This window comes from Pseudophryne corroboree, chromosome 5 (genome assembly GCF_028390025.1).
Source record: "Pseudophryne corroboree isolate aPseCor3 chromosome 5, aPseCor3.hap2, whole genome shotgun sequence".
NCBI lineage: Eukaryota > Metazoa > Chordata > Amphibia > Anura > Myobatrachidae > Pseudophryne > Pseudophryne corroboree.
In genome coordinates, this window is record NC_086448.1 from 448988453 (window position 1) to 449001762 (window position 13310).

At 47.0% G+C, this 13310-nt stretch overlaps 1 protein-coding gene across 1 annotated transcript in view; it reads right to left on the bottom strand.

Annotated features, from left to right (window-relative positions):
• The window catches only part of SLC39A6 (solute carrier family 39 member 6), a 164197-nt gene that overhangs the window by 82426 nt on the left and 68461 nt on the right, over positions 1-13310 (bottom strand). Inside the window, exon 4 of the mRNA XM_063922919.1 lies at positions 5558-5746. Coding sequence (XP_063778989.1) covers positions 5558-5746 — 189 coding nt within the window. The remainder of the gene's footprint in view (positions 1-5557; positions 5747-13310) is intronic.

Consider the following 13310-nt stretch of genomic DNA (forward strand, 5'->3'; position numbering starts at 1 on the left):
ATGGTTCAAACCAATGGGATTTGAGGAAATCTAAAACTACATTTAGATCCCACGGTGCCACCGGAGGCACCACAGGAGGCTGTATATGCAGTACTCCCTTGACAAAAGTCTGGACCTCAGGGACAGAGGCCAATTCTTTTTGGAAGAATATTGACAGGGCCGAAATTTGAACCTTAATGGATCCCAATTTGAGACCCATAGATAATCCTGATTGCAGGAAATGTAGGAAACGACCCAGTTGGAATTCCTCCGTCGGAACCCTCCGATCCTCGCACCACGCTACATATTTTCGCCAAATGCGGTGATAATGTTTCACGGTGACTTCCTTCCGTGCCTTAATCAAGGTAGGAATGACTTCTTCTGGAATGCCTTTCCCTTTTAGGATCTGGCGTTCAACCGCCATGCCGTCAAACGCAGCCGCGGTAAGTCTTGAAAAAGACAGGGACCCTGCTGTAGCAGGTCCCTTCTCAGAGGTAGAGGCCACGGTTCGTCCGTGAGCATCTCTTGAAGTTCCGGATACCAAGTCCTTCTCGGCCAATCCGGAACCACTAGTATTGTTCTTACTCTTCTTTGCCGTATGATCTTCAATACCTTTGGTATGAGCGGCAGAGGAGGAAACACATACACTGACTGGTACACCCAAGGAGTTACCAGTGCGTCCACAGCTATTGCCTGTGGATCTCTTGACCTGGCGCAATATTTATCCAGTTTCTTGTTGAGGCGAGACGCCATCATGTCTACAATTGGTCTTTCCCAACGGTCTATTAACATGTTGAAGACTTCTGGATGTAGACCCCACTCTCCCGGATGAAGATCGTGTCTGCTGAGGAAGTCTGCTTCCCAGTTGTCCACGCCCGGGATGAACACTGCTGACAGTGCTATCACGTGATTCTCCGCCCAGCGAAGAATCTTGGCAGCTTCTGCCATTGCACTCCTGCTTCTTGTGCCGCCCTGCCTGTTTACATGGGCGACCGCCGTGATGTTGTCCGACTGAATCAACACCGGCTTTCCTTGCAGGAGAAGTTCCGCCTGGCTTAGAGCATTGTAGATTGCTCTTAGTTCCAGAATGTTTATGTGAAGAGACTTTTCCAGACTCGTCCATACTCCCTGGAAGTTTCTTCCTTGTGTGACTGCTCCCCAGCCTCTCAGGCTGGCGTCCGTGGTCACCAGGATCCAATCCTGAATGCCGAATCTGCGGCCTTCTAATAGGTGAGCCTTCTGCAACCACCACAGAAGTGACACCCTTGTCTTTGGTGACAGGGTTATTCGCAGGTGCATCTGCAGATGCGACCCTGACCATTTGTCCAACAGATCCCTTTGGAATATTCTTGCATGGAATCTGCCGAATGGAATTGCTTCGTAAGAAGCCACCATTTTTCCCAGGACTCTTGTGCATTGATGTACTGACACTTTTCCTGGTTTTAGGAGGTTCCTGACCAGATCGGATAACTCCTTGGCTTTTTCCTCTGGAAGGAAAACCTTTTTCTGAACCGTGTCCAGAATCATTCCTAGGAACAGCAGACGAGTTGTCGGGATTAAATGGGATTTTGGAATATTCAGAATCCACCCGTGTTGTCTTAGCACCTCTTGAGATAGTGCTAAAGCTGTCTCCAGCTGTTCTCTGGACCTTGCCCTTATTAGGAGATCGTCCAAGTATGGGATAACTAATACGCCTTTTCTTCGAAGAAGAATCATCATCTCGGCCATTACCTTGGTAAAGACCCGAGGCGCCGTGGACAATCCGAACGGCAGCGTCTGAAACTGATAGTGACAGTTTTGAACAATGAACCTGAGGTACCCCTGGTGTGCGGGGTAAATCGGAACGTGTAGATACGCATCCTTGATGTCCAAGGATACCATAAAGTCCCCTTCTTCCAGGTTCGCTATCACTGCTCTGAGTGACTCCATCTTGAACTTGAACTTTTTTATGTAGAGGTTCAAGGACTTCAGATTTAGAATAGGCCTTACCGAGCCATCCGGCTTCGGTACCACAAATAGAGTGGAATAATACCCCTTTCCTTGTTGTAATAGGGGTACTTTGACTATCACCTGCTGAGCGTACAGCTTGTGAATGGCTTCCAACACCCTCTCCCTTTCGGAAGAGACGGTTGGTAAGGCAGACTTCAGGAAACGATGAGGAGGATCCGTCTCTAATTCCAACCTGTACCCCTGAGATATTATCTGCAGGATCCAGGGGTCTACCTGCGAGTGAGCCCACTGCGCGCTGTAATTTTTGAGACGGCCCCCCACTGTCCCCGAGTCCGCTTGAGAGGCCCCAGCGTCATGCTGAGGTTTTTGCAGGAGCCGGGGAGGGCTTCTGTTCCTGGGAAGGAGCTGCCTGTTGGTGTCTCTTCCCTCTTCCTCTGCCTCGTGGCAGGTACGACAAGCCCTTTGCTCTCTTATTTTTGTAGGAGCGAAAAGGCTGCGGTTGAAAGGTCGGTGCCTTTCTCTGTTGGGGAGTGACTTGAGGTAAAAAAGTGGATTTCCCGGCAGTAGCCGTGGCCACCAAGTCTGATAGACCAACTCCAAATAACTCCTCCCCTTTATACGGCAAAACCTCCATGTGACGTTTTGAATCCGCATCGCCTGTCCACTGTCGTGTCCATAAGGCTCTTCTGGCTGAAATGGACATAGCACTCACCCGAGATGCCAGTGTGCAAATATCCCTCTGTGCATCACGCATATAGATAAATGCATCCTTTATTTGTTCTAACGACAGTAAAACATTGTCCCTATCTAGGGTATCAATATTTTCAATCAGGGATTCTGACCAAACTACTCCAGCACTGCACATCCAGGCAGTTGCTATAGCTGGTCGTAGTATAACACCTGCATGTGTGTATATATTCTTTTGAATAACTTCCATCTTTCTATCTGATGGATCCTTAAGTGCGGCCGTCTCAGGAGAGGGTAACGCCACTTGTTTGGATAAGCGTGTGAGCGCCTTGTCCACCTTAGGGGGTGTTTCCCAGCGCGCCCTAACCTCTGGCGGGAAAGGGTATAATGCCAATAACTTTTTTGAAATTATCAACTTTTTATCAGGAGCAACCCACGCTTCATCACACACGTCATTTAATTCTTCTGATTCAGGAAAAACTGTTTGTAGTTTTTTCACACCATACATAATACCCTGTTTTACGGTATCTGTAGTATCAGCTAAATGTAACGTCTCCTTCATTGCCAAAATCATATAACGTGTGGCCCTACTGGAAAATACGTTTGAATTTCTACCGTCGTCACTGGAATCAGTGCCCGTGTCTGGGTCTGTGTCGACCGACTGAGGCAAAGGGCGTTTTACAGCCCCTGACGGTGTTTGAGGCGCCTGGACAGGCATTAATTGATTGTCCGGCCGCCTCATGTCCTCAACTGACTGTTTAAGGGAAGATAAACCATCACGTAATTCCACAAATAAAGGCATCCATTCTGGTGTCGACCCCCTGGGGGGTGACATCTGCATATTTGGCAATTGCTCCGCCTCCACACCAATATCGTCCTCATACATGTCGACACCACGTACCGACACACACCGCAAACTCACAGGGAATGCTCTAATGAAGACAGGACCCACTAGCCCTTTTGGGGAGACAGAGGGAGAGTCTGCCAGCACACACCACAAAGCGCTATATATACAAGGGATATCCTTATATTAAGTGCTCCCTTATAGCTGCTTTAATATATATATATATAGCCATTAATGTGCCCCCCCTCTCTGTTTTACCCTGTTTCTGTAGTGCAGTGCAGGGGAGAGACCTGGGAGCCGTTCTGACCAGCGGAGCTGTGACAGAAAATGGCGCAGTGTGCTGAGGAGATAGGCCCCGCCCCTTTTTCGGCGGGTTCTTCTCCCGCTATTTTTCCAGTCAGGCAGGGGTTAAATATCTCCATATAGCCCCTATGGGCTATATGTGAGGTATTTTTAGCCTTGTATAAGGTTTATATTTGCCTCTCAGAGCGCCCCCCCCCAGCGCTCTGCACCCTCAGTGACTGCCCAGTGAAGTGTGCTGAGAGGAAAATGGCGCACAGCTGCAGTGCTGTGCGCTACCTTATGAAGACTGAGGAGTCTTCAGCCGCCGGTTTCCGGACCTCTTCACGCTTCAGCATCTGCAAGGGGGTCGGCGGCGCGGCTCCGGGACCGGACTCCACGGCTGGGCCTGTGTTCGATCCCTCTGGAGCTAATGGTGTCCAGTAGCCAAGCAGCAAATCCACTCTGCATGCAGGTGAGTTTACTACTTTCCCCCTAAGTCCCACGTTGCAGTGATCCTGTTGCCAGCAGGACTCACTGTAAAGAAAAAAAACCTAAACTAAACTTTCTCTAAGCAGCTCTTTAGGAGAGCCACCTAGATTGCACCCTTCTCGTTCGGGCACAAAATCTAACTGGAGTCTGGAGGAGGGTCATAGGGGGAGGAGCCAGTGCACACCACCTGACCTAGTAAAGCTTTACTTTTTTGTGCCCTGTCTCCTGCGGAGCCGCTATTCCCCATGGTCCTTTCAGGAACCCCAGCATCCACTTAGGACGATAGAGAAATAGAAAATTCTTCAGCTAAACCCAAGTGAACCAGCTCACCTAGGGCACTAAACTAAGACTGGGTTGGAGGGGAGATAGTAGGGGAGGAGCTAGCCTCAGTGTTGAAATTTTAAAGTGCCAGCTCCCAACTACTGCCTACTATTTCCCCATTGTAACTACGCTCCAGTGGCCCCTAGTGGATGAAGGAGAAAAATGAAATATTGAGTTGCCACCTTTATTTTCAACGTTTGGAATGCATTACATCTGGGATTAAAAACAGCGATGTGAGCCGCACCACTAACTTCCGGCACCGATGACAAACTCTGTGGAACGCATGGCCAACAGCGGAACACATACCACCCACTTCCAATCGCAGTAATGGAATGCAAACCGCGGGACACTTCCAGCTAGCGGTGGAATGCATGCCGCCCACTTCCGGTTGCGGCAATGGTGTGCGAACGGCGGGAAAATTAACGGAAATACAGGGGGCAAATATCCAGATTTAAAGTCTAAATAGCAAACTGTGTAATATGGCAAATATGCACTTGAAAAAGGAGCTGTTTGATCCGAAACGCGTTGTGCTGATTGCCATGATGGACTATTGAACTCCTATGGACCATCTACAACTATTTGGGCAAAACTGAGTGGTGTGTTGCTGAATGGCCTACCTACATGGACCTCACCACACTTTATTAGGCACACACCACCAGCCCTACAGGGTATGAAAAGGAGTATTTTTAATTGATCTATTTTAATGCGCTTTATTTTTGTATGTATCTCAGTGTCTCTCTTATTGCTGCACTTTATAAGTGTGTAATATTTACAATAGGCGGTGTACTGTGACATATTATCTTACCTTGTGAACATACTTTCTCTTCCCAATAAATGTAATATTCTGCTTAAATGGTTTTGAATTATGGATATTTATGTGGGTAAAATGTATCTTTCAGGATAAAGCGCAAAATCCTATCATCATCTTGCTTTCTAGCTTACTTCTAAGAATTCAGACAGACTAAAAAATATAATTCAATTTTAAATATAATTATAAAATGTTACCTTTTGCTTCTTGTCTTTATACTGTTTGATCAAAGTAATCAAATGCTCAACTAAAAACATGAAATACAGGCCCCCCAGCGCTGTCAGACCCTTCCAAGTTGCATCCAAATGAGCACTTTCTTCAGCCTTTTCATCTGCATGACTTTCATCCACAAATCCACCATGGCTATGGTAATGTTTAGAATGAGACTGAAAGGGACAAAAGTGATTTTTTTCATTTTACATTACCAAATAAAATAATCACAAATATAATTTATATATTCAATGACTATACTTTAAAGCCACCAACATGTGCAAACAGACTGGAATATTTGTAATAAGTAAAACAGAAGCAGGTTTGCTATTAACAAAAAGTCAACGTACTCTTATCATACAGTGTGACACTTAATAGATCAAATGTTCTTGTTTAAAGATTCTGCAATAAATAACATTTAAACTACTAAGCAAGGACACTTAGAAAAGAGAATAAAATAAGTATTAAAAATGTTATGCTCTACTGAAGGCTTTAACAAACAGAAACACACTAAGATTACTCTGATTTTCAACTAAGGGAAAAGGTCTGACAGGACAACTGGGGACAAATACAAGTTAAATACAAAAAGCAAACTTTTACATAAAATACAAAGTGAGAGCTGGCGCAGTCACACAGGTTTGGTGAGCTATTAAAATACCCAATATGTTGGCCAAGTAAGACGGAGCCTTTGCCAAATGCGTAACTAATGGGACACCTTTGGCAAGAGTTGCAGTAAATCCAATTGTGTCTGTTTAGTGATCACTGCATAAGGTGATGTGGACATGAAAAGCTATGTTAATAGACGCCAAAGCTTTTTTCCCCTCATCAGCATTTTGAACCACCAGTAAATGAAAGTCACAATGAAGCTATTCTGCTGACTTCTGATGCAGAAGTACTCGAGCAGTTTAACAAAATCAGATGTAAAATGTATGAATAGTCAAATTATTACAGCTGATTTCCTTTCTATTACTATTACTATTCCATGGCAGTAATCACAAATGAGTTAACACCCCAGACAGAGCAGAGACAGGACAAAAAAACAACCCGGAACGTTTATAATTTGACTACTTATTCCCTTTTAGTGTCTCTGACAAACTCCTGTGGCTGCTATTCAAGGAAATGAAATTAATACTAAATCTGACTATTTACTTTTCAAATTCAAATGGCAGCCATCCAAGCACTATATTAAAACATAGGAGAAGTGACTTATAATAAACAGAACAAATGCCTTACTAACTTAAGGAACGTATTTCCAACCTGAGCATCCACAGAAGACTTCACATCAAGAAAATAAGATTTTACTTACCGATAAATCTATTTCTCATAGTCCGTAGTGGATGCTGGGACTCCGTAAGGACCATGGGGAATAGCGGCTCCGCAGGAGACAGGGCACAAAATAAAAGCTTAAGGATCAGGTGGTGTGCACTGGCTCCTCCCCCTATGACCCTCCTCCAAGCCTCAGTTAGGATACTGTGCCCGGACGAGCGTACATAATAAGGAAGGATCTTGAATCCCGGGTAAGACTCATACCAGCCACACCAATCACACCGTACAACTTGTGATCTGAACCCAGTTAACAGTATGATAAACGCAAGGGAGCCTCTGAAAAGATGGCTCACAACAATAATAACCCGAATTTTTGTAACAATAACTATATACAAGTATTGCAGACAATCCGCACTAGGGATGGGCGCCCAGCATCCACTACGGACTATGAGAAATAGATTTATCGGTAAGTAAAATCTTATTTTCTCTGACGTCCTAGTGGATGCTGGGACTCCGTAAGGACCATGGGGATTATACCAAAGCTCCCAAACGGGCGGGAGAGTGCGGATGACTCTGCAGCACCGAATGAGAGAACTCCAGGTCCCCCTCAGCCAGGGTATCAAATTTGTAGAATTTAGCAAACGTGTTTGCCCCTGACCAAGTAGCTGCTCGGCAAAGTTGTAAAGCCGAGACCCCTCGGGCAGCCGCCCAAGATGAGCCCACTTTCCTTGTGGAATGGGCTTTTACTGATTTTGGCTGTGGCAATCCTGCCACAGAATGTGCAAGCTGAATTGTACTACAAATCCAACGAGCAATCGTCTGCTTAGAAGCAGGAGCACCCAGTTTGTTGGGTGCATACAGGATAAACAGCGAGTCAGATTTTCTGACTCCAGCCGTCCTGGAAACATATATTTTCAAGGCCCTGACAACGTCAAGCAACTTAGAGTCCTCTAAGTCCCTGGTAGCCGCAGGTACCACAATAGGTTGGTTCATGTGAAATGCAGAAACCACCTTAGGTAGAAATTGAGGACGAGTCCTCAATTCCGCCCTGTCAGAATGAAAAATTAAGTAAGGGCTTTTATATGATAAAGCCGCCAATTCTGACACACGCCTGGCTGAAGCCAAGGCTAACAGCATCGACACCTTCCATGTGAGATATTTTAAGTCCACAGTGGAAAGTGGTTCAAACCAATGTGACTTTAGAAAACTCAACACCACATTGAGATCCCAAGGTGCCACTGGAGGCACAAAAGGAGGCTGTATGTGCAGCACCCCTTTTACAAATGTCTGAACTTCAGGTACTGAAAGCCAGTTCTTTTTGGAAGAAAATCGACAGGGCCGAAATTTGAACCTTAATAGACCCTAATTTTAGGCCCATAGACAGTCCTGTTTGCAGGAAATGAAGGAAACGACCCAGTTGAAATTCCTCTGTAGGGGCCCTCTTGGCCTCACACCACGCAACATATTTACGCCAAATGCGGTGATAATGTTTTGCGGTTACGTCCTTCCTGGCTTTGACCAGAGTAGGAATGACTTCTTCTGGAATGCCTTTTTCCCTCAGGATCCGGCGTTCAACCGCCATGCCGTCAAACGCAGCCGCGGTAAGTCTTGAAACAGACAAGGCCCCTGCAGTAGCAGGTCCTGTCTTAGAAGTAGAGGCCACGGTTCGTCCGTGAGCATCTCTTGAAGTTCCGGGTACCAAGTCCTTCTTGGCCAATCCGGGACCACGAGTATAGTTCTTACTCCTCTCCTTCTTATGATTCTCAGTACTTTTGGTATGAGAGGCAGAGGAGGGAACACATACACTGACTGGTACACCCACGGCGTTACCAGAGCGTCCACTGCTATTGCCTGAGGGTCCCTTGACCTGGCGCAATATCTGTCCAGTTTTTTGTTTAGACGTGACGCCATCATGTCCACCTTTGGTTTTTCCCAACGGTTTACAATCAGGTGGAAGACTTCTGGGTGAAGTCCCCACTCTCCCGGGTGAAGGTCGTGTCTGCTGAGGAAGTCTGCTTCCCAGTTGTCCACTCCCGGAATGAACACTGCTGACAGTGCTATCACATGATTTTCCGCCCAGCGAAGAATCCTTGCAGCTTCTGCCATTGCCCTCCTGCTTCTCGTGCCGCCCTGTCTGTTTACGTGGGCGACTGACGTGATGTTGTCCGATTGGATCAACACCGCCTGACCCTGAAGCAGAGGTTTTGCTTGACTTAGGGCATTGTAAATGGCCCTTAGTTCCAGAATGTTTATATGAAGAGATGTTTCCATGCTTGACCACAAGCCCTGGAAATTCCTTCCCTGTGTGACTGCTCCCCAGCCTCTCAGGCTGGCATCCGTGGTTACCAGGATCCAATCCTGAATGCCAAATCTGCGGCCCTCTAGTAGATGAGCACTCTGCAGCCACCACAGGAGAGACACCCTTGTCCTTGGCGACAGGGTTATCCGCTGATGCATCTGCAAATGCGATCCGGACCATTTGTCCAGTAGATCCCACTGAAATGTTCTTGCATGGAATCTTCCGAATGGAATCGCTTCGTAAGAAGCCACCATTTTTCCCAGGACCCTCGTGCACTGATGCACTGAGACCTGGCCTGGTTTTAGGAGGTTCCTGACTAGCTCGGATAACTCCCTGGCCTTCTCCTCCGGGAGAAACACCTTCTTCTGGACTGTGTCCAGAATCATTCCTAGGAACAGTAGACGTGTCGTTGGAATCAGCTGCGATTTTGGAATATTTAGAATCCACCCGTGCTGACGTAACACTACCTGAGATAGTGCTACTCCGACTTCTAACTGTTCCCTGGATCTTGCCCTTACCAGGAGATCGTCCAAGTAAGGGATAATTAAAATGCCTTTTCTTCGTAGAAGAATCATCATTTCGGCCATTACCTTGGTAAAGACCCGAGGTGCCGTGGACAATCCAAACGGCAGCGTCTGAAACTGATAATGACAGTTTTTGTACTACAAACCTGAGGTACCCTTGGTGAGAAGGGTATATTGGGACGTGGAGATAAGCATCTTTGATGTCCAGAGACACCATATAGTCCCCTTCTTCCAGGTTCGCTATCACTGCTCTGAGTGACTCCATCTTGAATTTGAACCTTTTTATGTAAGTGTTCAAGGATTTCAGATTTAAAATTGGTCTCACCGAGCCGTCCGGCTTCGGTACCACAAACAGCGTGGAATAATACCCCTTTCCTTGTTGCAGGAGGGGTACCTTGATTATCACCTGCTGGGAATACAGCTTGTGAATGGCTTCCAAAACTGCCTCCCTGTCGGAGGGAGACTTTGGTAAAGCAGACTTCAGGAACCGACGAGGGGGAAACGCCTCGAATTCCAGTTTGTACCCTTGCGATACTACCTGTAGAATCCAGGGATCCACTTGCGAGTGAGCCCACTGCGCGTTGAAATTCTTGAGACGGGCCCCCACCATATCTGAGTCTGCTTGTAAAGCCCCAGCGTCATGCTGAAGACTTGGCAGAAGCAGGGGAGGGCTTCTGCTCCTGTGAAGCGGCTGCATGGTGCAGTCTTTTTCCTCTTCCTCTGCCCCGGGGCAGAAAAGAGTGGCCTTTTGCTCGCTTGTACTTATGGGAACGAAAGGACTGAGTTTGAAAAGACGGTGTCTTTTTCTGCTGATGTGGAGTGACCTGGGGTAAAAAGGTGGATTTTCCAGCCGTTGCCGTGGCCACCAGGTCCGATAGACCAGCCCCAAATAACTCCTCCCCTTTATACGGCAATACTTCCATGTGCCGTTTGGAATCCGCATCCCCTGACCACTGTCGCGTCCATAACGCTCTTCTGGCAGAGATGGACATAGCACTTACTCTTGATGCCAGGGTGCAAATATCCCTCTGTGCATCACGCATATATAGTAATGCATCCTTTAAATGTTCTATAGTTAACAAAATATTGTCCCTATCCAGGGTATCAATATTCTCAGTCAGGGAATCCGACCATGCGACTCCAGCACTGCACATCCAGGCTGAGGCGATTGCTGGTCGCAGTATAACACCAGTATGTGTGTATATACTTTTTAGGATATTTTCCAGCCTTCTATCAGCTGGTTCTTTGAGGGTGGCCGTATCAGGAGACGGTAACGCTACTTGTTTAGATAAACGTGTGAGCGCCTTATCTACCCTAGGGGGTGTTTCCCAACGCGCCCTAACCTCTGGCGGGAAGGGATATAATGCTAATAATTTTTTAGAAATTAGCTGTTTTTTATCGGGGGAAACCCACGCTTTTTCACACACCTCATTTATTTCCTCTGACTCAGGAAAAACTATTGGTAGTTTTTTCTCACCCCACATAATACCCTTCTTTGTGGTACTTGTAGTGTCAGAAAGGTTCAATGCCTCTTTCATTGCCGTGATCATGTAACGTGTGGCCCTACTGGACATTACGTTTGTCTCGTCACCGTCGACACTAGACTCAGTATCTGTGTCAGGGTCTGTGTCGACCCACTGAGGTAACGGGCGTTTTAGCGCCCCTGACGGTGTCTGAGACGCCTGGACAGGCACTAATTGATTTGCCGGCTGTCTCATGTCGTCAGTTTTTTGCAAATTGCTGACATTATCACTTAATTGTTTAAATACAATCATCCAGTCAGGTGTCGACTCCCTAGGGGGTGACATCACCAACACAGGCAACTGCTCCGCCTCCACATCATTTTCCTCCTCATACATGTCGACACACGCGTACCGACACACAGCACACACACCGGGAATGCTCTGATAGAGGACAGGACCCCACTTAGCCCTTTGGAGAGACAGAGGGAGAGTCTGCCAGCACACACCCAGCGCTATATATATATATATACAGGGATAACCTTATATAAGTGTTATTCCCTTATAGCTGCTGTTATTATCGTTATTTGCTGCCAAAAATGCCCCCCCTTCTCTTTTTTACCCTGATTCTGAAGCAGGACTGCAGGGGAGAGTCAGGGAGCCGTCCTTCCAGCGGAGCTGTGAGGGAAAATGGCGCTTGTGTGCTGAGGAGATAGGCTCCGCCCCTTCACGACGTCCTTATCTCCCGCTTTTTTGTGTAAAAATGGCAGGGGATTAAAATACATCCATATAGCCCAGGAGCTATATGTGATGTATTCTTTTTGCCACCTAAGGTATATACTGTTATATTGCGTCTCAGGGCGCTCCCCCCCAGCGCCCTGCACCCTCAGTGACCGGAGTGTGAAGTGTGCTGAGAGCAATGGCGCACAGCTGCGGTGCTGTGCGCTACCTTAGACTGAAGACAGGATGTCTTCTGCCGCCGATTTCACCGGACCTCTTCGTCTCTTCTGGCTCTGTAAGGGGGACGGCGGCGCGGCTCCGGTGACCCATCCAGGCTGAACCTGTGATCGTCCCTCTGGAGCTAATGTCCAGTAGCCTAAGAAACCCGATCCACTCTGCACTCAGGTGAGTCCGTTTCTTCTCCCCTTAGTCCCACGATGCAGTGAGCCTGTTGCCAGCAGGACTCACTGAAAATAAAAAAACCTAAACTAAACTTTTATTCTAAGCAGCTCAGGAGAGCCACCTAGATTGCACCCTTCTCGGCCGGGCACAAAAATCTAACTGAGGCTTGGAGGAGGGTCATAGGGGGAGGAGCCAGTGCACACCACCTGATCCTTAAGCTTTTATTTTGTGCCCTGTCTCCTGCGGAGCCGCTATTCCCCATGGTCCTTACGGAGTCCCAGCATCCACTAGGACGTCAGAGAAAACAGTGTCTGGTAAAGGTATAAAATTGTCATGACACTGGGGCTTTGCAGTTCCGGTCGCGACCAACTAGGTTTGCTTTAATAGGAGAGTGGAAGAAGCTTGGGGCCTTGATAATGTTTTTACTCATGAACCCACACTACAACGTATGGATATCCTGGGGAATGACCGACCATGGGTGCGGTCTGTGGATGTACTGAATGGAGTGCTGAATGCATGAAGATTACAGTCTATAGTTAGAGCAGGAATCAGATTGGGGCTATAGCAAATGCAGGTATAGCTCAGTGCTTGTGGTAGACACAGGTGCAGCTTTGTGTAGTATGACATCAGTTGGAATAGTTGCAAGTGCACGGCAGCCCTGGTGGTAGACAAATGTGGACTGGAGCAGATGAAGAAAACACTGATAAATGCAGGTACAGTAGCTGAAGCCTGGGTCCGATTCAGTACACATTTGAGTACTGGAAACTGCATCAGCAGCTGAGTGCAGTTTGTAATGCAAAGTTGAGTCAATAGCTGAGTGCACTAGTGAATGCAAAACAGAGTCCAAAACAGACGCAGTTCATATTTGGTAATCACAGGTAACAGGAGCAGAATAGGCTTGGTAACCACAGTAACAGGAGCTGAATAGACTTAATAACCACAGTAACAGGAGCTGAATCAGAAGACTGTACTTGCAATGCAGGTGATAGAAACAGGGACAGATAATAAAAGTAGTGGTTGAAGATCTGTAGCTGGAAGAAACAGTGCCGTTTAAGAAAACTTGTAAACA